The 27,471-nt window shown below is 36.9% G+C and overlaps 1 protein-coding gene across 2 annotated transcripts in view; it reads left to right on the forward strand.

Annotated features, from left to right (window-relative positions):
- The window catches only part of Sec22a (SEC22 homolog A, vesicle trafficking protein), a 40,295-nt gene extending 15,928 nt beyond the window's left edge, over positions 1 to 24,367 (forward strand). Inside the window, exons 2-7 of one of the 2 annotated variants that reach the window (XM_048346778.1) lie at positions 4 to 144; positions 6,601 to 6,764; positions 7,839 to 8,033; positions 11,093 to 11,208; positions 16,297 to 16,362; positions 23,638 to 24,367. In XM_048346778.1, coding sequence (XP_048202735.1) covers positions 89 to 144; positions 6,601 to 6,764; positions 7,839 to 8,033; positions 11,093 to 11,208; positions 16,297 to 16,362; positions 23,638 to 23,838 — 798 coding nt within the window. In that variant the 5' untranslated portion in view covers positions 4 to 88 and the 3' untranslated portion in view covers positions 23,839 to 24,367. The remainder of the gene's footprint in view (positions 1 to 3; positions 145 to 6,600; positions 6,765 to 7,838; positions 8,034 to 11,092; positions 11,209 to 16,296; positions 16,363 to 23,637) is intronic. The other variant, XM_048346777.1, reaches the window with a different exon arrangement.
- The last annotated feature ends 3,104 nt before the right edge of the window (positions 24,368 to 27,471 follow it).

Below are 27,471 nucleotides of genomic sequence, written 5' to 3' on the forward strand. Positions count from 1 at the left end.
TAGGGAATTGGTGAATTTCATCTGGTTGGAATGGCTGGACACTTCACTTTGGCTAATGGAGCCTTGCAGATGTTACAGTAGCTGCTAAATGAGGGATGAGGGATGGTGGTTTTGGGAGTTCGCAGTGTTCAGAGTGCCATGGAAGTAAGTCTTCATTTTCTCCAAGGTTACAGCTTTTGAGAAATCTCATTGATAGGATTATTGATTGGGCAAGGTAGGGTAGAGTATGAGGTATCCAGTTTTGTGATTTCACACAGTAATATTGAAGTCTCTATATAAAATTTTAAGAAATTCGTATTTCATTGATTAGAGGATACCTTCCTGAAGTTGTGATATATATAATGAATAAATTTTTTAAAGGGTTAAAACAGTAATTATGAACATAGGATAATTGAGTTTTGTCATCAGAGACAAATTAGTGATTGGCTTTGGGGGTTAAAAATCAAAAGTCTGTATATTTTGAGATCTCTTAACATTGAGACATTAGTCTTATGAAAAGACAAATAGTCTTGGGGAGGTCAGTCTTAACCTCATTGTCAATGTTAGTGCAAGGACTAAGGTTCTTAGTTTTTTCACTGAAAAATTCCAGGTTCTTCCCTTGCTTTAAGGCTCACTATTTCCTTCTTTGACTGCCACCCCCAGCTAAGAATATTATTTTAGGCCTGCCTGTCTTTTAGTTTTTATTTTCTAGCAGGGCTTGTCTTTCATTCTTTGTTGGTATTGTCTGACTACAGGAGTAATAGCTTTAACAGTAACCAAATTATTGAGTTCCTGCAATTGCCAGACACTTTAACATTATTATTAAACTTTGCAACAGCTTGTAAATAAATCTCTTTCCCATTGCTGGGGGCAGACACAACTCAGACAAGCTTAAGGAATAAAACTATTGTGAAGGATAAAGGTGGAGCTGGCTTACAAGATGTTACTATCAGGAATCTTAATTTCTATAGCCTCTTGCCTTCTGCAGATAGAAACAGATATTCCAGTATCCTCCACAGACTGGGAAACACACACTGCTTTCTTCATTCTTACTGGGCAATTCTCTTCCTCTCTTTTTCCCAAACAGGACTTTGGTCTTGTTTATGTCATGATCCTTTTCTTGACTAACCATTATAGTTAGAGGGGATGAATATTCTTAATTGGCTTCGCCTAGACTATACACTGGTCCTTTGACAGGTAGCTTTACCAAAACCATATAGAATAGGTAGGTGGTTGGAATGGAGGTACTTTTTCAAAGGGAAAGAAAAATGAAGTGATAGGTAGATATTCATTATAGTACCATCACCCCTATTTTACAGATGATGCAAATGAAACTTAAAGATGTAAAGAAACCCCTTTAAAGTCATAAATTTAATTAATAGTACATCTGAAGCATAGTCTTGGCTTCAGGGTTCATTTTATTTTCTGATAAAATAATTACTGCTCTTATTTTTCTAATTCTTTTCACTTTTTAAAAAACCAGTCTTGACTGTGGCCATACCCTACGTGGTTACTGATTTTGGTACACTAGATATTGTGTATATGCTATCTCATCTAGGGAAGGGAAAGAAAAATGAGGTTGTAAGATATCACAAGAAATGTATTCACTGCCTCATTAAATGTAACTGTACCCCTTTTGCACAACACCTTGTCAATAAAATTTAATAAAAAAAATAAAAACCAGTCTTGGGTCTTGAACTCAGGGCCTAAACACTGTCCCTGGCTTCATTTTGCTCAAGGCTAGCACTCTACCACTTGAGCTACAATGCCACTTCTGGCTTTTTCTGTTTATGTGCTGCTGAGGAATCAAACCCAGGGCTTCATGCATGCTAGGCAAGCACTCTACCACCAAGCCACATTCTCAGCCCTCTCTCTTTTCACTTTTTAAGGAGCGAGAAATTGACCAGGTAAGTAAATTGATTATTTTAGAGAAATAGTGAGAAACAGATTATTCACGAAGCCTAAAGTTAATGATGCATCACGAATTTGATAAGGAGGAATTTGTGGAGAGTAATACAATCCCCTAATAGCAACCAAGTTGTTTGGGAGAAGATAACTTGTGTATCTTACTTTGTCCTTTTGTCTTATTACTAGCATTGCATTACTTTCTAGCAGCTTATTTTGGCTAATGTACAGGTTTTGAGTCCTGTGTATGTTAAATAAACTCTTGTGTACTGGCCTACCAAGCTAATTTCTCTTTTACTTCAGTTTCTTCAGGAAAATGAGATATAGGTGCAATAAACTTGACTAATACAACTGATATATAAATTGAGGATTACCTATGTGAGCAGTTTTTTAAAAAAATAACAAAAAAACGCCAGGATCTTTGTTCTTTAGGGCCTAGAAATGTCAGGGTTGTGGGAAATGGTGGATTAGGAGTACATTAACTGCATAAAAAGAGATGAAGGATGTCAAAGGCAAAATTTGGTTGGTTTTATCCAGGCTCTGATGGTATAATCACTTCTTTATTCTTAAAATGATCTCATGTATTCCTTTAGCTCTCTTTTATAAGTTACCATTGCCTGGCATGCTGCATATTAAATAATCATATATATAATGAGTTTTAACTAGTGGTAAAAACTGGTCTTATGTTAATGGGATAATTTTATTTATGAATTGGCTCTTTGTTAATTAGAAGGTAATTGAAATTGAACCATTTAAGAGAAGAATAAGGAAATGCACAGTTTCTGGTATGATGCTGTATGTGGCAGATAGTGTTAACTGAACTCTCTTCTGATTTACATCTCTTGTGTCCCAGTGATGGCAAAGTCTTTTGTGTTCAATTTCATATTCAACATATCTGGTAATAATAAACATCATAGGATATGCTCACATTCGTTATGTCAAACCTTGTCATTAATATTTAGAAGTTTATACATAGTATTTTATTGGGACAGTAGAAGGCACTATTTCAAAAGTAAAGTCATGAGTCAATACATTCCTTGATCAGAGAAAAACAATAGCTGGAAGGGTCAATCTGTTTGGCAACAGAGCTTGGAAGTGGAAGATATTTTTAAATCTATTTATTTATTTATTGCCAGTCCTGGGCCTTAGACTCAGGGCCTGAGCACTGTCCCTGGTTTCTTGTTGCTCAAAGCACTCTGCCACTTGAGCCACAGCGCCACTTCTGGCTATTTTCTATATGTGTGGTGCTGAGGAATTGAACCTAGGGCTTCATGTATACAAGGCAAGCACTCTTGGCCACTAGGCCATATATATTTCCAGCCCTGAAAGATATTTTAAAATGTATTTTTAAATAAAACAAAGTAGGAAGACAAATGGCAATTTAAAAATTATACTCAAATAGAAATGGAGATCTGACTCAAATGGTAGAGCACCATCACCCTTGAGCAAAAAAGCCTAATGAAAGCATGGTGAACAGAACACAGATCATCTCTGCTTTCATAGAGCATATTAGTGTGTACATAAATACACAAATAATACTGTTACAGCTTGGATTGGTTTATGAAGAACCTTCTATGTTATAACCACAAGGGTAAGATCAGTTCAGAATGTATGCTTTGAAAAGGACTTGAAGAACTGAAGGATGACTAGGAGCTAATGAGGTCAGAATCAACATAGTGGAGGGATTTGAGCATCGCAAAGCTTCTGAGGTCGGGAGTAGGCAGGTTAGAAACAGGTTGGCATCTTTGAGGCTCTGAAACAAGGGTAGTATAGTTACAATGCAGAGAGGAAGTATGAAGTTGCATAAGATGGCAGAAGCAGGGCTTCTGGCTCTTTATATAATGATACAAGTTTAAAATTCTTAAGTTTTATTACTCTTAAGTGAAAAGTAGAGATCTTTATATGGCTTTGAAAATGTGAAAAAAAAGTGCCAATGAGTTAGGACATAATTGGTTTTTCTATAAAATAAGGAAGTTGGTAGTTTGTTGTGGGAAGAGTGTGGGCTCTGAGTCAGAACTCAGTTCATTTCGGTGCTCTTATTTAATGCTGTGGCCTTTGGCAAATTACTAAGTCTCCCTGAGCCTCTGTTTTTTTTTTTTTAAATTTATTTATTTATTAAACAAATTTTTTTTGACAAGGTGTTGTGCAAAAGGGGTACAGTTACATAGTAGGGCAGTATGTACAGTTCTTGTGCTATCTTACACTGTGTTTTTCTTTCCCTTCCCTAGGTCAGGTAGACATATATACAATATACAATGTACCAAGAACATATACAGTAGCCACGTGGCCTACGCCAAAGAAAATTCTCCTAGGTCTTTAAATGTAATGTCTACAATAGACAGTATGTCGACAATAGTCTTATTTGAACGTACATACATAGCTTTTGACTGAGCCTCTGTTTTGAGGGTTGGAGCAGATAGTGCCTTTTGTTGTATGTGAGAATGAAATTAAGTAAAATAAAGTATTCAATAGATAGCCTAGTTCATAAAGATCTGTAAATGTACCTGTCACTGTTGCTGTTACTATTTATTTACCACCTTTCTCAATTTGAGGGACAATGTCTAGACTGTCCATAAAACATGAGCTAAGCAAACCTGATAGACACAACAAAAGCATGCACCAACCATTATGTCTGAAGTAACAGAGTATTTCAAAAGTAGTCCTTAGTGAGATGGCAAGAATCTTGTAGTCTGTCTCACTGGCAGTTTTTTTTTTTTTCTTATTACAAATGTTCATCAACTGAGTTGATCATGTATTTGGGGAAATTGTCTTTGCATTTCATAGAAAGAATGAGATGACTAAATTTTCTATCATGCAAGTACAGTAAAATGAAGACTTCCTGAAAATGCTAACATACAATCTTTTTTTTGTCAGTCCTGGGGCTTGGACTCAGGGCCTGAGCACTGTCCCTGGCTTCGTTTTGCTCAAGGCTAGCACTCTGCCACTTGAGCCACAGTGCCACTTCTGGCCATTTTCTGTATATGTGGTGCTGGGGAATTGAACCCAGGGCTTCATGTAAAGGAGGCAAGCGCTCTTGCCACTAGGCCGTATCCCCAGCCCTCTAACATACAATCTTAAAAAAATAGACTTCTTACAATTGATTAGTTAAATTTAGTGTAAGCAAGGTATACTACGTGCAACTTCTTACAATTGATTAGTTAAATTTAGTGTAAGCAAGGTATACTATGTGTGAGAAACCTGTCAGATGTTTGTATTATTAACATAGAACAGTAAGACCCTGATAACCAAAAATATAGGATCAAAAATTTGAATTGTATTGTTGGAGGATAATGAATACTTTTCCAGTTGAGAGTTCTCAGTGTATGGGGGCCTTTTCACATTATTATCGAATGGTAATGACTGAATATTTTGTGAAGAAGAGAAACCACTTGGGAAAGCATTTTGGGCTGGTCATGCCTTTTTTTTTTTTCTTAACTGTTTTCAATATGCTTTCTAATATTTGAGGCATTCTTTTGCCTGTATAAGATAGTATTCATTTGTAACATTTAATACTAGTACTGTACTTTATTGCTTCTTTTTCTTTCTTTCTTTTTTTTCAGTTACTCAAGAACTGTCCTTTATAGCATTTCAGCCCCCTCTCTGGAACAGGATCCAGATTAGGAATCAAATTTTAATTGTCAGCTCTTTAGACTCCTCTGATCAGAAACATTTCCACCACTTTTATTTCTTTTTTCACAGCATTGAGATTTTAAAGTATTTATTTCCTCCTTAAACAAATGCTGGCCATCCTGATATTTATTATTAGATACAGGTTGTACATTCTCAACCAGAAAGTGAGATGAGTAATATGCCTTTTCCTAGGATACCACATGTGTAGGTGTACTATGTCCATCTGCTCCCCTTGTTAGTGATTTTAGAATGCCTAGTAAAAATGCTGTGTTGTTTATATTACCTATTTTCCTCTTGCAACTACTGAGAAAGCATTGGAAGACATTTTAAAATCATGAAGATATACTGCTCTTCATAAGAATTTCCCTCTCAACATTCATGATTATGTTTGCTTGCTTTATGTTTTACTATGTTGATATAAAATGTTGATTTTTAGAAATTTTTTAGCATTATCTCCTTATTTATAGTTAGAGCTCAGCATTCTGCTGCAAGCAAGAGTCTCCTTTCTCCATTTATTTGTTAGTAGTGGTGCTATGAACTAATAATAAATTATTCCTTTTTCCCTGATGTTTCATAATTTATTACTATGTAAACGATTTGATTCTTGGGTCAGTGGTGAAGAAGAACAGTGACTACCTTGCAATTATGTACTGTGTGTGTGTGTGTGCGCATGTGTGCTATTTACGCCTTTTTCAAGAGATAGTGTCCATAACTTTTGACTTGAGTGTGTTAAGTGCCACTGGCTTTTGTGAAGGGTTTGATTTTTAAGCTGTTTATAATGCTTATGTATTTTATTTGTATATTCTTTCCCCTGTATCCTGCCCAAACTGAATAACTGAATTTTTAGGACCATAATATATCTCCCTCTCTGAAACATCTCATAATTTTCGTTTGCTGTTTTTAAAATACAATTTTAGGTAGTTTTATCTTATGGTTTCTTTAAGTTTTTTTCTGGCGTATATAATAAATATTAATGTCTTCATTGCCACTGTAGTAGCACTTTATGATATAGAACTGGTCTGTGTGAAGCAGCGAATTACCTTTATTTCTTTTGAAATTTTAAAACCCATGTTTTTTACACTGTAGTTTTATTAGCTCCCTGGGAGTGAGCTACATGATGTTGTGTACAGAAAATTACCCAAATGTTCTCGCATTCTCTTTCCTGGATGAGCTTCAGAAGGAGTTCATTACTACTTATAGCATGATGAAGACAAATACCGCTGTCCGACCATACTGTTTCATTGAATTTGGTAAGGGCCTGATTTTCCACTCTCCCCCCTCTTTTTTTTTTATTATCCTGTCTCCATGTAGTCATAGACAATTTTTCACTTAATACTTGGGGATGGGGGGAAAACTTCAACTACCTTACTTTTGACAGAATTATTTGGCAAATGATCTACAAATTATGACAGCTTTTTACTTATTTAGATACTTATTTAGAAGAAATTGTGTTTCAGCTGTGAAGGTGGCTATGGTTTTTAACCCAGAGGATTAATTCCAAAGGATAGCTTTTCAGTGAGAAATTTATAAGTCAGAGATTCAAAGTTTTGTGGTTATATAATGATTTTTTATAGTAGTCCTGTATAATGTAGGACAGTGGCTGGCAAACATTTGCTGGAAAGGACCAGAAAGTACATATTTAGGCTTTAAAAGCCACATAGTCTCTGCCAATTCTGCCATTGTAGCTTGAAAGCAGCCACAATACATAAATGAAAGAGCACAGTTATAGTCTAATAAAACTTCATTTGTAAAACCAGCAGGCTCGATTTGGCTATGAGTAGTTGTTTGCTCAACTCCTAATAGAGGAGAAGAAACCAAATTGTTAGTAGTAAAAATAAAATTCCTCTTGGAAGATATTTAATAAATACCTTTTGTTGGTTTCATCAAACTTGTTCTTTATTTAAAGCACTTATTCTAATGTTGTAAGCAATAAATAAAACAAATTTGTAACATATTGCTTGTGTTATGCAATTACAACTAATAATAGATCTAGTATTTCATAAAATAAGAGTTGTGGTAAACTTCAGACCTTGATTTAAAAGTAAAGCCATTGTTTCTGTAATTCCTTGAAATGATTATTATGCACTGAGGTAATGTTAAACCCTTAGTTTAATTACAGTTACTAACTTCTGTAGTCTTAAGTTTTAGAGTGAAAAACTGACTACTCCAGAATATACTGTCTAACACAAATAAGTTGGAAATTCCATGACACATTGAATATTTGCATAACAAACTGTTTATAAAATTTAGTACCTACGAACATCACATTCAAATGATTTAATTGACAAATGAGTCCAAGGAAATTTATTTTTTATTTTACATAGATAACTTTATTCAGAGGACCAAGCAGCGATACAATAATCCCAGGTCTCTTTCTACAAAGATAAATCTGTCTGACATGCAGACGGAAATCAAGCTAAGGCCACCTTATCAAATTCCTATGTGTGAATTGGGGTCAGCCAATGGAGTCACATCTGTATTTTCTGCTGACTATAAAGGTGCTGGTAAGATTTCTTCTGGTGAGTTTTGGATTTCAATTATGTCATTCACTTTTTTTTGTAAGAACTAAGGAACTCTTGAAAATGAATTACTTTAGTATTTTAAATTAAGCACATAGGAGAATACAAAAACCCAAAGCAATCATTTTTCTCAGTTGTTAATAAAAAAAAACCTACCAGATAAGTAACTAGCAAAATACTTTCAAATGACAATCATAAAGGATCTCTTTGTTAGGACAACATTTAAAATTTCTTTGTAAGCCTTTAGCTAGAAATGAAAAAATAGGTTTTTGGTTTTTTTTTTTTTTTGCAGTGTACATTTATAGGCATGTAAAATGCATTGCATTATGTCAGGTTGGCAACATTTAAACCAGGATTCTTGACTGAGACCAAAAATGAAAAGACTTTAGTGATTATCTACTCAAACTTCTACTCCAAAGGCAAGAACACCATCCTCAAGAGTTGTGACAGGAGTGGAAACTTCATTACTTTGTAAAGTAGTGTATGCCATTGTTGGACTGCTTGTTAAAATGTTTCTTTGTATCCTGATGTCTCTTCTTCTTCTTCTCCTCTCCTCTCTCCTCTCTCTCTTTCTCTCAACCCCTTTCCTCCTCCTCCCCACCACTTGTGATCCTCAGATCTCAGCTTTCTGAGCTAGAATTACAGGCATGAGCCAGTAGCACCCTGCTAAGTCTGCTTGCTTTAATGCCTATCAATTCATATAGGTTCTATAACTTGCCTTTCATCAACTAGATGGAGCATAATTTGGATTTAAAGAAGCTAATTAAAGAAAAAGCATTGTAGTAAAGGAGTAGCCAAACCAAATGAAAACTATCTAGGTGTTACTGCTTTGTTTTATTCTTATACTGCCTTTCATTTGTCATTGTTCCAAATGTCCTCTACACCTGATTGTGCCTAGCATGGTGTCAGGTTGAAGTGTTCAGTAAGCGTGTAAGAAAACAATGTATCTGAAATCTGTTTTACTGAAATAAAAAACATGTGTAGCACAAAACATTAAAAAGTGGCTAAATATCGAGTTCAGCTGTTAAAATGAGAAATGATCCTTCAGTAGCATCACCTTTTTGCATTGTATACAGACCAATTTTCTCCATAACCCATAACTGTTCTCCAAATACAAGTCATCCTTTCCCCAAATCCTGGGAAGGGAGAGAGGCTAGGAATAGGGAAATGGCCACTTAAGAATTTCTTTCCCATATGATTTGTCATAGTGCCAGCAAACACAATGCTTACATTGTCCTTATCAAAGGAGGCTTAGCATTTGCTTTTATACTTTCAAATTATCTTTAGTCATTTTGAAATAATTAGTTTATAAATAATTTTCTGTTCTTATAGACTGCTTCAAAGCCAAAAGGCAATTATTAGAAAGTTAATAAATAATATATATGGACTTAATGTACATCTCTTACATGGATATTCATTAACAAATGTAAATAATCTTTCCACCGAAGAATGGTTACCCCAAAGAGTTTTAGTTATAGTGTAGAATACTGTTTGTGACTTTTAAAAATAGGTCAGTTTTCTTACACTTTAGAAGTATGTTTCATATAATCTAGTCAGTTGGTGTTTGGTTTAGGCCCATATTAAGGATTCATTTTTTTATGAGAGCCATTTCTTCCTTACTGAGAGGTGGTGAGAAACGAGAGACAGTGAGCTGCAAAATATGACTTATTGGTGGGTAGATTAGTTGAATGTTATTAAATAGTGAGATTGTTTTTCCTCTACTTACTAAAGATCTTGGTATCAATACTTTAATCAAGTTATTTTATTTTCTGTTTTCATGTTGAAATTTCAAGAAAATTGAGATAAGACAGACAACAATGAAAATTTAGGAAAATGCTATTCATATTAGTATATTTTTTACTGAAGTTTAATAATAAATACTTGTTATATATGCTTTTAAGCTATTTAGAGAGTGCTATAATGGCTAAACATAATTTGCAAAAGTTTAAGCCCTTCCTTCAATTAATGTTCCACCTCATTAACTTCATTGTTGGGCTTTTACACTTGAGTGGTTTAAATAAAATAATCAAAATATGGTCTGTTCTCTCTTTGCCTGTGTCTCCCATTTGAGGTCTAATGATTGTGTACTTAGTTTTGTGTTTTCATTTGGTCTCCATTGTTAATTCTTTTAAGTGCAGGATGCTAATATGACTGAAACCCTGAAAGATTATAGAGAATGTGTTTGTAAAGACAAAATAAGTCAATTTTTCACCTTGTGTTTAACAGTTTTAACCTTGAAGTGGTATTCAGAGGACTAGAAACTTTATAACTATTAGACTGCTTTTTGTAGAGTTCAGAGTGGTAATGTACATGTGCTTTCACATATATCCAGTTGTTTTATAGACCTGGAACCAAAGTAAGAAGGAAATTTGCTTGAAATTAAGCAAGCTATGTTTGTCCTTTAAAATGTGTTCTAAGTATTTTCAGAAGAGGTAGGAATTTTGCTATGAATTTCCAAGCAAGGACATCTTTGCAAATATTTGTATTACTTGCAAATACTATACATATTTAAGTGGTAATGTTTATTTCCAGTTCATTTATTGCCAAATAAATATCCCAAATTCAAGTTAGATGTCTTTTTTAAAAATGTAAAGTAAAAGATTTTAATCTGATTTGAGTACAAGATAATGGAGCCAGGTGCTGGTGGCTCATGCCTGTAATCCTAGCTATTGAGGAGGCTGAGATCTGAGGATCAAAGTTCAAAGCCAGCCCACGTGTGAAGGTCCATGAGTCTCTTATCTCCATTTAATCACAGAAAAAGCTAGAAATGTCACTATGGTTCAAGTGAAGGAGTGTTATTCTTGGGTAAAAGGAGTCCAGGGACAGTGCCCAGGCCCAGAGTTCAAGCCCCAGGACTGGCAAAAAAATAAAGGGAGAGAATGGAGTTTTTGTGTTGTCAAACATTTTACATTTTTAAAAAGAATATTCAGATAGTAAAATATGTTTGTGTAAAATTATTTATTTTTGGCTCATTTAATATGAGTGGTGAATTTCTCTTTAACAGTTCAGCCAACATGAGATACAGATACTCATTTCTAACCACTTCTTTTATTTTCTAGCTCACCAGCGACTAGAACCAGCAACTTTGTCAGGGATGGTGGCATTTATCCTTAGTCTTTTATGTGGAGTTCTGAATTTAATTCGAGGTTTTCATGCCATAGAGAGTCTTCTGCAGGTATTGTGCTATTTTTAATTTTTTAGGTGACTACCTATTAATTTCTACTTGTTAATTGATTTGAATTGGATGAAGTCTTAGTGCAGTTTACAATGCATGCATGTTCTTTATACCTACCCTTATCTCTCTTCCTTTAAAATAACTGATTTCTAGTTGGCATCTTTGACTTCATTAGCATACATTTATTTCTCATCTCCTCTTTAGAAGGTTTTGTGAGGACATTGAGCTATATGTGACATGGGACTTCGAGTTGCCCAGTTTAAAGATGAATTGTGGAAGTAAAAAAAGGTGAATTGAGGAGGCAAAGAAATTCATGAGTAATGGCCAAGTATACAGAACTGGGAAGAGGAAAGGTCAGTGTGAGTCAGGACAGGAGAAGTAAAGCAGTGTGAACTGGTCTTGGAGCTGCAGAAGAGAGCACATGTGGGCAATGCTTATATATTGCTGCTTTTGATCTTTTTTATTTTTGGTCAGTGGACTTTTAAAACCTGAACTACCAAGGAGATCACTAATTCCATGTTTTTCTTTATATTTTCCACTCTTTAATCTCCAGTCTAGCACATTTAAGACTGCACAGTTTTCCTTTCCCTTGTTTTTACTACGTTCTCTAAAGAATTATCAATGCTTCCATATCATGAATATACATATCTCTCTACTTTTCTCTACTACTTTTCCCTCCCTGCCTCTCCTCTTCTTTTGGTCAGCATTAAGTTCAGAATATTACTTAGAAAGATACACTCAACACTTGTACTGCTAGTTTGGGCAATAGTCAGGGTACCACTCAGCAAATACTGAATGCACTTAGCCTCCCAAACCTAAAAGCAGATGACATAGGTTCTGCCAGAAGAGCTGTACTTAAGGCTTTTCATCAATTCTCAGTTTTCAAAAACACCCTTTAAAAAATTGTCAAGGTGATGTACAGAGGGGTTACAGTTACATACATAAGATGGTGAGTAAATTTATTGTCAAACTTGTTATCTCCTCCCTCATTTTTCTCCCATCTTTCCTCCTTCCCAGTCCCCCTCCACCCCGTTGTACAGTTAGTTTACAACTTATTGTCTTGTAAGTATTGCTGTTGCATTGGTTCTCCTTTTACCCTTTTTTTTTTACCCTTTTACCCATTTGATGTTCCCCTTCCCTTCCCTAATTCAGACAAATATATATACAATACCCACAGTACCAAAATCAAATGCAGTGACAACAGGGCTAAGCCATAGGGGTACAACATATTGCACCAGCTGGCCCCTAGAAGTCATGGGCTTTCTCTGCCCATGGAAGGGTGATGGGCAAGTGAGGCCAGGTGAGGAGCTACAGTTTAGGAGTTGAGTTTAGGTTTCAAAGTCGATGCATACAGTTTTTTGCACTCTTAGGATAATGGCCATTTTGAGAAAGTCTCTTCTCTGACTTTCACCCTCCCACCTCAGCTGTATCAGTCCTCACCACAGATCGCCTACCAGAATAACAATAGGATTTAATTTGCACAAATTCAAATATATAAACTTTGGGGGCTGGCTATTCTCCCTTCCCCATAGCTCCAGCACACATCCCTGCCCAAGTCACTTTCAGTGCTTTAGTCCTAGTACATTCAGCTTCCCCTTTCTTCCATGCTTTCCCATACCCCAGCACTAGTGGAGCTGTACTGTCATGTGGTCCTCAGATGTGGTCATTTCCCCCTACTTTATATCTGTACCTTGCACCTAAAGCTGTCAGTAGCTACTTTGGTTTGTGTCTGTGCTCAAAGCATGGGATATAATTTATCTCTAGAAGTAATCAAACTTCTGCTCATAGGAAAACATATATTTATATGTTCTCAGTATTGGAATTTTAACTTAGGCTTGTGCTTGCTAGGCTGATGCTCTACCACTGATTTTTGCACTGGTTATTTTTGAGAGAAGGTATTGCTTCCCGTCCAAGAGTATGCCTACACTGTGATCTGTCTCTTATAGGCTTCCCACTAATTGGGATAGATTGAAAGTCTTTACCTGCAGTATAACTATGCCTATCACTGTGATGAGAAAAGTTAGTATCCAGATTAAGTGGTTTCAGTATTTCTGTGATGGCTTGAAAGAGTATAGGATTATTGGGGAATTATAATTTTAGATCTAGCTAAAAATACATTGTATATTTACTGAGTATTACTTATGTGCAGATAATTTAAAGTTTACTTTTCTTTTTCTTTTTTTTTTTTGGCCAGTCCTGGGCCTTGGACTCAGGGCCTGAGCACTGTCCCTGGCTTCCTTTTTGCTCAAGGCTAGCACTCTGCCACTTGAGCCACAGCACCACTTCTGGCCGTTTTCTGTATATGTGGTGCTGGGGAATCGAACCCAGGGCCTCTTGTATACGAGGCAGGCTTTCTTGCCACTAGGCCATATCCCCAGCCCCTAAAGTTTACTTTTCGAAGACCTTGAATTCTAAATGCTTTTTTTTTTTTTCTGATCCTGAGGCTTGAACTTTGGGCCTGGATACTGTCCCTGAGCTTCTTTGCTTTAAGGATAGCACTCCACGACTTTAGTCAAGCACCACTTTTAGCTTTTTTCTGAGTAGTTTATTGGAGTTATGAGTTTTACAGATTTTCCTGCCCATACTGGCTTCAAATTGTGATCCTCAGATCTCAGCCTCTTGAGTAGCTAGGACTGCAGGTATGAGCCTTTAAGCTCCTGGCCAAATACTCTTTTTGAATGACAAAAATGTTTATCTTATAATATGAAACTTTAAGCTTGTAGTACATTTAAGTTGAAGACCTACATGAAATAACACTTATGGTTAATGTTAAGGATTCAGCACAAGTTTATTATAATAACTGCCATTTGAAATAACAAGGATTTATTAAAATATGTAACACTGAAACTTTTCTCTGGTATTTTAGTTCAGACTGAAAAATTTAGAGTTAGTATAGTTTTTTTTAGGTTGATAAATTGATTTAGTGTTCATAGTAATGTGTAAATTAGATTGTTTACACTTTATAACTTTGTTCTGAGTTTACAGATATTAGTACATTGATGGTGACTTGACAACTTGTGAATGTATAAACTTTTATCACACTGGCTTGTATTGTGCATATTCATTTAAAGGTCATCCTTGAAACAATGATACTATTTAAGTTGCTGCCTAGAAAATAATGATTAGAAATGATTGAGCCTTCTGATAAATGTGGTGTGGACACTGGAATTCATGTGTCATCTCTGCCAGTAGCTTTGTAACCTTAGAAAGGTTCCTTTGCCATCATGGGTCTCATCTTCCCATTCTGCAGAATGAAGGCTTTTCATTCCATAAACCCAAGGACTGTTCAGCACCAACATTAAAAGATTCTCTGCCTATTAAATTGTTGTCACAGCTACTATAAAGCATAAACAATCTTTCATTTTTCAAAAGAAATCAAAGTGTTAGAAAATAATGTAGCTTCTAAATAAAAATTTAAACACAGGCCGACTCTGGAAATACTCCCTTAACATATTCTAAAAGGCAGTTAAATGCTAATCTAGAGAAAAATAATATCCGATTATAATATAATTATTAAGTTCCACTGTGTTTTGCAATGAAAGGTATACAACCATTTACACATCCCGTGATTAAGAACTATTTGCTAACTTGTGAAAGATTTATCACATAATGTGAAATATTACTAAGCAATATATGGAAGTCATTCCATTTCTTTTCAGATGTATACACAGAGGGAGGGAGGGAAGGAGAGAGGGAGAGAGGGAGGGAGAAGGGAAAGGAGGGAGGGAGGGAGAGGAGGACCAGAAGAAGGAAGAGGAGGAGGAAGAAAAACAATAGGACATACATAAAGATGTTAATAGTTTCCTTAGGGTTTGGATATTTATTGACTGTATGAATTTCTTTGTATAGTCCATATTTTCCATGTTCTCTATAATGAATATGAGCTTTTATAATCGGGGAAATACCCTAAAAATAAAGGACGTAAACAATAATTAAGTGGAATTTATTTGATTGAAAGCAGAAAGGTTAGAATTATAAAGTGCAAAGGTTTCCTGTTGGCCTTCCCAGCTTCTGGGGTAGAACTGGCTGAGCACCCCACACAGATTAATGTTCCTGTTTTAAGATCTCACCAGGATAAGCCACTCTCCCTCTGCCTTGCAGACAGTTCTGTACCTAATCATCTGTGCTAAAGGAGTTACCTCCTTATACTGCCTCATGAAGGGCTAGTTATGGGAGATAGTCTTGTGACATGTGGAAATCTTTATTGTATAAAGATGGTTTTTCTAGGTCAGGTGTAGTGATAGATACTTAAAATCCAGCACTGGAGTGGCTAAGACAAGAGGTATGGAGAGTTGTAGTCATGCTAGGCTACATAGCAAGACACTCCCTCAAAAGAAAAAAAAAGATTCTTTTTCTCCTAAAATAAATAGGAGGGACATGGAAGAAAAACATTTGATACTCCTGCCTGTGTTCTTATTTATATTTCATAAGTACATTGAAAGGAGTTGATGAATGTAGATATTTACTGGGAAGCAAAAAGAAGTAGGAAAACGGTGGTTTTATGTCTCTCTCTGTTTTCAGAGAAACATCCCATGCATAATCTGTTTCCTCTGTGTAGCTGTTTTCTGGCACAGCAGTCATGGCCCATTAGTTCTGAATTTTCTCATTGGGATTTAGCACACTCTAGTGGACAGTAGCTTTTCACTTGTCAGTTGTACTTTGCTTTGTTTTGTTTAAATCATGTCACATTATTTTACTGGGCATTTCACTGATGTGCTTATTAGATAGTAAGGTTTGTCCATTTTTATTTGAGTCAAGCAAAAACTCTGTGAGCAGGAGTAACTTTGTCAGCCTCTGGGGCTTTGTGTATTTCTGTGCCATTTCTTTAGCTAGCAAGAAGAGGTTTTTGCATTGTGAGGGAACTAATTTCCCCATGGCTTTCATCTCCTCTTGGGTGAAATGAAATTCATGGGGTATTACAAGACACAGGAACACTTGTCTTCCTTGGCCTCTCATTTGTAAGATTGTGTATTTGTATTTTTTTTGTAAAAATTGTGTGAATGAACATTGCCATACCCTGTCCTAATGTATTATTTTTGGAAATAGGCTTCCAGGAAAGAAGTAATCTTCTATGTCATTTTTTAACAGAGTGATGGAGACGATTTTAATTATATCATTGCATTTTTCCTTGGAACAGCAGCTTGCCTTTACCAGGTATGTTTTCTCTCATTTGTAAGAAACATGTCTCCATTATTGTCCCTTCTGTTTCAGGTACCAAGTCTAATAATTACTTGTGCATTTTAAATAAATATTAACAGTGCCTAGTTCTCTCTGTTTCCCCTCCCTACCTCGTGCTTTTTTTTTTTGCTCAAGCCTAGTGATCTACCACTTGAGCTCCACTTTTGGCTTTATTTGGTAGATAATTAGAGATAAGAATCTCACAGACTTTCCTGCCTGGACTGGCTTCAAACTTTGATCCTCATTTCTCAGCTTCCTGAGTAGCTAGGATTACAGGCACAAGCCTCCACTGGCGTTTGGTCTCTATCCCTTTCTTAGTTTAAGTCTCTGTTGTATTTGTAACTTTACATCTCCACTTTGAGTGAACATAGATTCACAGTGAACTTAATATTGACCTTTCTTGTTGGTGCTTCAGAGGTGGTATTTTTTCTGCTGAGGGCAGTCAAGGCTGCATCTAGATTTTCTCATGACTATCCTTCAGCTTCAAGGCTCTGTTTACACTACAGGCTGTGGATTTTAATTCTCTGGGGAAATTTTTTGAATAGAATGATGCAGACAAAGCATGATTTTAGAATATTTAACTTAGCAGTGCTGAATAGGATAGATTATAAGAGCAGAGAGTAAAGATAAGGAAATTGAGTTGGGAGGTGATTCTAGTACTACACTAGGTGGGAAGTAATAAAACCTTAAACTGGTAATGGCTGTAGGAAAGGGCGGTATTTACCGCCCTTGAGAAGACTGATACTCTAACACTTGAAGACAGCAGGGGAGACTTAAAGGAGGAAGAGATTCTATACCTGTGTGATATGGAGACTGGTGCTTGCTTTTCCAAGGCTGGAGGAGGTACAGATTTTTAGGGATGGGAGATCACCATGCCATTGACTCACAGATGGTTTTGTTAAAACGTGATAGGGTAAGCAAGACCTATTGACTTCACTTTAAGTGATGCATTTATCTAAGGTTCACAGTTACAAATATAAGGCTACCTAAAATGCTGTACATGTCTTTGGAGAATTACTTGGAAGAATATATACATTTGAATTTTACATAAACACAGACTAGAAATTTTAGTTTCAGTGGCCCCACATTTTGAAACTTAATTTTTCCCATTTAATATTATCTTCAGAAGTTTTCTGTCAAATTTGACAAGTTTCATTAGAATGAATGTCATTTTATACAGCCATGTGGAAAATGTTATGTAATTTTCTATTTTATTTCCTACAATTCTATCATATCAGTTCTGTCAAGACTGTTCTAAAACCACATAGCCCAAGAGTGGAGGAGTCATGACAAAACTCCCTTTGGATTTTAAATATTGGGTTCATTCCACTATATTGCACCATCTGTAGGCCAAATTAAATAAATAAATCCTAATTTGTTTAATTTTTAGAATATTATAAAAGTTGTAAATGTAACTATTACTTATGATATGCATTTGCTTATTTGATTCTAAAATAATGTGAGGTAAGTATTAGCTTTAAAATAATTTTATGAATACCCATTCTTATAAAATATAAGTTTTGGTTGCTTTTTCTTATTACAATAATTTTAAATGCCTAATAACAATGGTAGAATTATTGACCTGTTATGTTATACTAAGCCTTTTACATTCACTGCTCCAATTAAACTGTCATAGAAAGCCCAGACTAATCTGATTAAGGTCATTTTTCACTGTTGTCCAGATAGATCTTATACCTATGTACTGAGTTGAACCTTCATGTTACTCCAGAACCAGTAACACTGCTCCACCATGAGGCAACTCTTAGTGTTACCCAGATGGTTTTTTTTTTGTTTTTTGTTCTTTGTTTTACTTAAGAGAAGGAAAAAATTTAATACTTTAAAAAAAGGAAAAACAAAAACAATTCCAAAAATATATAGATGGGCATGAAACTGTTTTGCTTTCCAAAAATGCTGAGCAGAGTGGTAACAGTTTTTCCCACAGTTGCATTTTAGCATATGGCATGCTGTGTTTCCAGCTGGTTGGTATGTTTTACTAAGTTGGGTCAGACCTGTAAGGGGCATTGTAATGGCTGGTTGCCAGGATATTAGTGCTTCCAGAAGCACCAAGCTTAGCCCAGGTAGTGAGAATCTTGATATGGAACATTTCAAATAGGAGAGCAAAGTATCAGAAGAGAAACTACAGGTTATTCCTTTCCCTCAGTGGTTTCTTTGAAAACATGCACTGCAGACAAGTTGAGAAACTAGTTCATCCATAGTTCTCTGTCTTTAACTTTTTGTAACACTCCCCCTTAGTCTCACTGTATCTTTAGATGTGTGTATAGAGTGGTTTGGAAAGTAAGCTTCAGAGAGATATTGATGTGCATACATACTTAGTTGTTTTTGTATTTATTTTGAGATAATTATGAGAGAAGTCTGTGTGCCCTTTACTTGCATTTTCCATGGTGACACTGCCCTGCAAAGCCGTAGTACATCACAACTAAATACTGAGATAGAAAACATTCCCATCCCTACAAGTATCCCTTGTGTCTTAATTATGTTATGTAAATAGAACTCTATAAGATATAAGTATCTCAATTCAGACTGCTATAACAAAATACAGTAAACTGGGTGGCCTAAGCAGTAGGTATTTATTTCTCATAGCCCTAAATGCTAGAAAATATAAATCAAGATGTTGGCAAATGTGCTTCTTATGAGAGGGACATCTCCCAGGCTTGTAAAACTTGGCCGCCTCACTGTATCCTCACCTAGAGGAGAGAAAGTGCTGATGCTTCCTTAGAAAAGCGCTTTTTTTTTGGCCAGTCCTGGGCCTTGCACTCAGGGCCTGAACACTGTCCCTGGCTTCCTTTTGCTCAAGGCTAGCACTCTGCCACTTGAGCCACAGCACCACTTCTGGCCGTTTTCTGTATATGTGGTGCTGGGGAATCGAACCCAGGGCCTCATGTATACGAGGCAAGCTCTCTTGCCACTAGGCCACATCCCCAGCCCAGAAAAGCACTTTTGTGGAGGCTCCACTCTCATGATCTCATCTAAACCCAATTACCTCCTAATGACCCCCAGAATATATTAATTTACCAAGGGGTTTTGTTTGACTTTGGTATCTTACACATTGTATATTTTAATCAAAATTACCTCTATTGTGCTTTTTCCCTTTTCTCTAAACCTCTATGAACAGCTTTCAGTAAAATTTCTTAAGCAATCCTTATATACAGACATAATGTGCTTCAGTATTATTTACCCTCCATCATTCTCTTTCCCTCTCCTTGCTCCTTGTCCCCTCAAAGAGTCCCGTCGTTATTATCATGTCCTATAATAATGAAGGTATGTCTATAATAAATGCATGTCTTCTAGGTTTCACAAATTAATTACGTGATTTTTTTTGAGCTTGCACTCAGTAATCTCTGCAACGTATCCATTTTTCTGCAAATGACATGATTTCATTTTTTTATGGCTGTGTAATGTTCCATAGTATGAATATACTATATTTTATATATACATTCATTGCTTGATGAGCTGCAGCACAGTTCTTTTTGTTCATGCTTCCATGTAAATTTTTGGATTGACTTTCCAATCTATGCAAAGTAACATTGGGATAAAGAATACTGCATTGGCTCTATAAGTTGCTTTTGGTAGCATGGTTATTTTCATGATGTTGTGCCACAGTCTTCCTATCTTCTAATGTCTTCCTGGATTTCTTTCTTCAAGATTGGTTTTCATTGTAGAAGTCTTTCACTTCTTTGGTTGAGTTTGTATCTAGGTATTTAATTTTTGTTTGTCTATTGTGAAATGAATTATTTTCCTATATGCTTTCTTAGTTCATTCATTTTTGGTGTACAGCAAAAGCTCGTGGTTTTTGTATGTTGATTTTTGGCTATTTTGCCAAAAGGGTTTATCATATCTAGAGGGTTTTTTTGTGTGTGTGTGTAGAATATTGAGTCTTTTAAGTATAGGATCATATCATCCACAAATAGGAATAATTTGATTTTTTTCCCTGGTTGAATATCATTTATTTATTTTTCTTGCCTTATTGCTTTGGCTAGGAATTCCAGTATTATATTGAGTAAGAGTGGGGAGAATGGACCTCTGGCTTGCTCCTGACTTTAAGAAAACACTTCATTTTTCACTTAGTATGATATTGACTATAAGCTTGTCACTTATGGCCTTTATTATGAGGTATATTCTTTCTATTCGTCTTCAGAGCTTTTATCGAAGAAGGATGTTGTATTTTTTTTTGTTTTGTAAAAAAGAAATTTATTTCAGGTACGTGGTGTGTGTGAGTGTGTGTGTGTGTGTGTGTGTGTGTGTGTGTCTGTCTGTCTGTCTGTCTGTCTGTCCGTCTGCCCGCCTGCTGTTGGATATTGGGGTTTGAACTCATGACCTGTGTGCTCACCTGGCTTTCTCACTCAAAGCTGGCACTCTATCACTTGAGTCTCACCTCCACTTCCAGCTTTTCATTGGTTCATTGAAGATAAGTCTTATTGAACGTTTCTCTCTGGGCTGACTTTGAATCTTGATCCTCAGATCTCAGCCTACTGAGTATCTAGCACTTTCTGTCTCAGGTGAGCAGGTCTATCTTCATAAGGCAGCTTTTTGGTCATTAAAGGAGGAGCAGTTGGAGAAGAGGACGCAGAGCTAGAGGGCTAGTGGGGGGTCTGAATGCAGGGCAGGGTGGGGCTACAAGCAGACCCCTCTTCAGAAACCACCTTCATGGCTTTGATGCATTTTATTGATTTTCTTTTAAAATCCTTCTTGCTCCTGGAAGCCAGTTGCATATTTAGTGACCAGGAAGGACCAGTGGCCAGAGCCTCAGCGGGACACTGATGACGGTAAATGCATTCAGACTGGAAGGGACATCGGCCATTCCTTCGCATGAAGAACCGGCACGGGATCTAACTGGTCCGGGCCTTGAAGCTCTTGACCAGCTGCTTTTTCCTTGGGCCCCGGCTCACCCAGAACTTGTGCGGGATGATATAGCTGGAGTAGACGTAGTACTGGGGACAGGCTCTCCAGGTCCAGTGTCCGCATCCAGGCCTTGAGCTCCAAGACAGGGTCTGACTCTGACAGAGGCTCCTGAGAGTGGCCAGACACCTGGTCAGCAGCTGCAGTAATCTCCATAGAAGCAGAGGCCCCGCTGGAAATACCTGCCACACTGGGGATGAATTTCTGCTGGGCTGCTGGGAACCGTTGCTGCCATAGGCCCCTGGAGGGTCCATCCCAGCCGCTCAGGATGTTGTATTTTTTTCATGCTTTTTCTGTATCAATTGATAGGATCATGTGATTTTTGTCTTTGCTTTGGGGTTATACTGATGACTATGTGTTGAACCATCCTTGGTGTATGGTTCATGGTACATTACTTTTTTTTTTTTTTTTTTTTTTGGCCAGTCCTGGGCCTTGGACTCAGGGCCTGAGCACTGTCCCTGGCTTCTTCCCGCTCAAGGCTAGCACTCTGCCTCAGCGCCGCTTCTGGCCGTTTTCTGTATATGTGGTGCTGGGGAATCGAACTTAGGGCCTCGTGTATCCGAGGCAGGCACTCTTGCCACTAGGCTATATCCCCAGCCCCGGTACATTACTTTTTAATGTGTGGTTGAATTCAGTTTGCAAGAATTTTATTGAGAATTTTTGCATCTATGTTCATTAAAGAGATTGACCTATAATTTTCTTCCTTCTCCATTTCTCCTTCCTTTCTTTGTTTTATTTTCTCCATGTTTCTGTTTTAATCTCTCATTCTCACTGTGTCTTTATCTAGTTTTAAAATGTTCGCTTTATAGAATGAGTTTGGCTAGATCACATCCCTTCTTATTTCATTTGAGGACTATTTAGTGGTGCTAATTTTTCTTTAAAAGTCTGATCAAATTTGGCTGGTATATCAGTTCCTGGGTACGGGCATGTGTGCATATGAGTGTGTGTGCTGGTCCTAAGGCTTGAACTCAGGGCCTTGGTGCTGTTTCTGAGCTTTTTTGCTCAAGGCTAGTACTCTACCACTTGAGCCACAGGTCCACTTCTGACTTTTAAAAAAATAGTTGCCAGCTTCTTTAGCTTAGTATGAGATCCATGAGGCAAAAAGGAAACAGGAAGTAACTATCGTGTTATTCTTTGGGGTTGGGGGTCTTTAGCTTGTCTGTCTTCTCTCTATTGGGCTTGGGGGTCTTTAGCTTGTTTGTCTTTTCTCTATCGTTCAGGAGGGAAAAATCATCAGGAAGCATTTATTTGTTTGATCTAGGTGATATCACAGATCTTTCTGCATTGAAAAGGTATCTTTTTCTTCTTTGTAATTAAAAAGTAAATTATGAATTAGAGACCGTTACTTTTTGAAGTCCTTAAAATCATTGAATTAAATATTAATTTTAAAATAGTATAAAGTGCTTTTTACAATAGAATTTCTGATTAGTAAATGTACAAAGAATGATCACCATTAGGCAAACACCACAGTAATAGCTGCTACAGGCAAGAATGGATATTAATCCTAATGGGTTAAGTATGATGAGATGAGATATTTACATAATCTCAGATACCTCCCACAATAGACACTTGCTAATTTTAAAGGCATCAGTAGTGATTTCTCTGTGGAGAAATCCAGTAGACCCTGACCCCCCTTATCAAGTGATCAAAGATGACATCACCAGTAATAACATATTGCCTATCATGTATGTGGTCTTGCCAGTATTTCTCAACTCATCTTGAGAAAACAGTAGACACATCCAAACTGAAGAACTAAAGACTCTATGTGAGAAAGGGCTTTATCTGTTCTTCTTACAGCTAAAGAACAATGCCTGACTTGTAGTAGGTCCTCAGTATTCATTCAGTGAATCCTCTCATAAGTGCCCACCCCAACCTGTACTTGATGGAATTCTTTGTACTCAGTGGAGGGCCAGTGTGTGTGTGTGGGGGGGGGGAGGGACTTGACTTATACAGGCTCAGGTTATATCGAGTATTTTACTGAGCAGCTTGTGAGAGCTTTTGCACACTTTTCTAGGTAAGACCCTAGGAACACATCTTTGTTACCTGTCACCTTGCAATTTGTCTAGGGAGTCATCCAATTATATTTCCATTTAAAATATGATACAAAATGCTTTCATTTTGAAAAATGAAAGACATAAAGGAAAATTCTATTCCTTTCAAGCTGTGGAGCTTTTATAGCTGAATAACTTGGTTATATTACATTATCTTATTCTTCATTGGAAAATACCCCTATACTGTTCTCATATTTTACTCATATGTTACAAATGTATACTAGAAACATCAGTTTCTAACATCAGTTACTCTAACCATCTTTCATTTTTATGTTTTGAACAGTGTTATTTACTTGTCTACTATACCGGCTGGCGAAATGTCAAATCATTTTTGACTTTTGGCTTAATCTGTCTGTGCAACATGTATCTCTATGAACTGCGTAACCTCTGGCAGCTCTTCTTTCATGTGACTGTGGGTGCATTTGTTACACTACAGATCTGGCTGAGGCAAGCCCAGGGCAAGGCTCCGGACTATGATGTGTGATACCACCCTTCAGATATATTGCCTTGACTTCAGGAAGGAAAAGAGAGGACATATTTTAACTGCCACTGTGATGATGAAACAGATCACAACAAATGAGAAGCTCAGAATTCTTTCTCATCATCTTTCCATTTCTTATAAATCAGCATAGCATGCCCATGAGCATGCAAGACCTGCTAGGAATATTCCTCTCAGAAGAACATGGACAGTCAAAGTATTCTGAGGAGAAGGAACAAGAGGAGCCTTATGTCTTCAGGGCCATCGCAGTGGAAGAATAGGCTGATGCCCCTGGAAGGAAGACCTGGCTGGCAGTCCAGAATTCTCTCCAAAAGAGTTCAGTCAAAACCTAGCCATGGAGCTTGCTCTGAGGACCAAGCAGGAATGCTACAACCTGAGTTTGCCTTTGTGAGGCAAAAAAGTATAGACAAAATTGAAAGATGCTGCAAAAATGGGAAAAGTTTATATTTTAAAGCAAACTGTGCTAGATATCAGATTATTTGCACATTATAATACTAAGAAATTATGAATTCCAGAACGATGTGGAGTTGGTTCTTTTCCTTTATGTTTTTGTCTTAGTCCTAATTCTGGAAATCACCTGACACGGCAGGAGAAGGGTGTGGTGTGCTCATCTCTAGAACAGCACAAGTATTGAGAATAGAGTGATATCTTTTCCTTTGTAGACCATATTTGTCGTTTCCTTTGAAATTGCTTTTTAAGAATATGATTAGGTGATAGTCATTGCTTCCCAAATAAGCCTCTTGAATACCAGACCATTGTGTTAATACTTATCTTTAAAATTTTAGGGTTATTATCATTATTAATTTTTTTTTTTGCCAGTCCTGGGGCTTGGACTTGCGCCTGAGCACTCACTGTCCCTGGCTTCTTTTTGCTCAAGGCTAGCACTCTGCCACTTAAGCCACAGTGCCACTTCTGGCTATTTTCTGTATATGTGGTGCTGGGGAATCGAACCCAGGGCTTCATGTATACGAGGCAAGCACTCTTGCCACTAGGCCATATTCCCAGCCCCTTAGGGTTATTTTAAGAAGAAACAAATTCTACTCCAAGTAAAAAGACCTGTATCACTTTGCCCTAAATAAAAGGTAACTACAAAGTAAAATTAACACAAAAAAAGGTTACTGAGTTCTAGCTACATATTAATGTCTGCCAAGGTGTCTGCCAAGGCGCTTAATCCACATTGCATGCTCCTTGAGTAGTGAGAGATGTTACCAGCACCAAAATGTGGTTCTGGATGTGGAATAATCAAAGGATAAGAGGAAACTGGAGGGAGTGACCCTTTCCCTGTGCTCCAGCATTATTGAAATCTGTGTTGAGCATCACTGACCCCATCTGTGTGCCACCAGAGGTGGCTCTGTGCTGTGGCAGCCTTAAACTGTGCTAAGAGAATCAGGAGGTAACTTGTCAGCTCTGCTTATTACTGGAAGGTAAGCACGTAATGTTTCAGAAAAATTACTTTCTGGTATCATTAAAAAGATTACTATTCAAGGGCTGGGGATATAGCCTAGTGGCAAGAGTGCCTGCCTCGGATACACGAGGCCCTAGGTTCGATTCCCCAGCACCACATATACAGAAAACGGCCAGAAGCGGCGCTGTGGCTCAAGTGGCAGAGTGCTAGCCTTGAGCGGGAAGAAGCCAGGGACAGTGCTCAGGCCCTGAGTCCAAGGCCCAGGACTGGCCAAAAAAAAAAAGATTACTATTCAAGCCAGTAGGAATTAATACAGGAAGTATAACATAATTCTATTAGCAGACTCTTCATCTGTCCTGATATCCGAAGTCACCATCATAAGGATTTTCCTTTTGTTTTTGTTTGTTTTTAAAAGATTCCAATAAGGAATACATAGGGTACTAAAATTTGATATCATCCCCACCTTGCCTGTGGACCCTGTTACATGTAATTCATGTTATTGAGCATATTTATTAAGTAAAAGAAATTGTCTGGAGAGTTGTCATTTAACAGCCTTATTGGACACATGGCCATGTCTAGAACTGTGATATCTTAATGAGAACCTTTTCCTGCCACCTCCTTTTGGAGAATAAGGTAAAAAAAAAAAAAAAAAGACAAGCTTATGGTGTCAGAGGATTTGTTAAAAGCAAGTTTGTTACCGCTAGCAAAGCTAGTGGTAGAAACAGAAATTATGTGTATTTGAGTACCCCAAGGCATCATATGATCCTAAATTATTCAACAATATTGAATTCTGCTTGATAGTTTGTACTTACTGAGGCAGCAAAGCAAAAGTGCATTTTACAAAGGGTTTCTAAATTAAAGGTTCTAACAGTTTTCTTGCAAGTAGTTAACCCAGAATTTGGAGCATTCTGGTTAACTGGTTTTGTTGTGTATTGATATTTTATAGCTGTCTTTCCAGATTCTTTCAGGAACTATATACTCATTAGGTGATGACTTTACAATGTTTCATATTTGTATCCATTCAAGAACACTTGAAAACCTCTTACCAGTTATTTTTTAAAACTTAAGTATTTTGTTTTGTTTTGTGTTTTTTCATCAGCTTCTTTGGATAAGAGGATGTTTATACCTTAAAGAATGAAACCAGGTATAAACTATGTTTGACACACACAGGTGCTTTCTTTCTTTGGTTAATTACTTCATCTATGCATGGTTACCTTGTTTCCCTGCCTGTATCATGTTGTCAAAAGAAACTAGAAGCCCTGAAAGAGATTTGGGCCATGGATGTAAAGAAGCCCTTAAATTTTTGAGATAGAATCACCTGCCTCTTAACACATGTGATACTGGTATTTAATTTAAATTGTACCTTTATTCCTAAGAGCAAGTCTGAGCACCCCCACCCCCGTGAGTTTTATAGTGTGGGGAAATAGTAGCTACCCTCATATTAAACTGGAGGAACCCTAGGTGATCCGTGCTTACTGACTTACATAGCTTTCCATGTACAACTCTACAACCTCCTAGAACTGAGTTCTTTACACTGGTGGGACTAACAAATGTGGCCAAGATCTTACAGCATGCTTGTTCTTGATGAAATCAAGTAAATGAGGGCTTCTGAAATCGCTGGTTCTAGGTCTGCTACTGGTAGATTTTACCTTAATTAGATGTATTTTATCATGTATTTTCATTTAGGCAATTTTGAAATACTGCTTTTTAACTGTGACATGAGAGTAAAGGTACTCTCATTTATATACTGAAAGTAAATTACAATATTCACCTGCTTTTTTGTGTAGTGTATAAATATATATATATACATATGTAATATAGGCTTTTATGTATATTGGTATCTTTTCCAAAAGAACTTGAGTGCAGCATACCAAGAAAAGACATAAAATAGATAATATGAACAGAAAGGGGAGATAAATAAGACCAAGGAAAATGGAACAAAAGGTTAAAGTATTGCCCTTATTGTGTGTTAAAATGTGATTCTGGAACATCCTGAAAGTTTAAGAGAAGAATATACCTTGGATGGCGGGGGTGGATTCTATCCTGATGAATTTTGGTTAAGAGTTCTCACTGGGTGGTGGGGTCCTGTGAAGTGCTAAGATGAACAGAATTTCTGATTAGACACGTTTGTGTATTAAGATTGTGCCTTGGATCCTTGAAGTAGCTTTCAAAGGCCAGTATGAGCTGTGTGTAGCATTAGTATTACTTTCAGT

This window comes from Perognathus longimembris, chromosome 5 (genome assembly GCF_023159225.1).
Source record: "Perognathus longimembris pacificus isolate PPM17 chromosome 5, ASM2315922v1, whole genome shotgun sequence".
In the NCBI taxonomy this organism is placed as follows: Eukaryota; Metazoa; Chordata; class Mammalia; order Rodentia; family Heteromyidae; genus Perognathus; species Perognathus longimembris.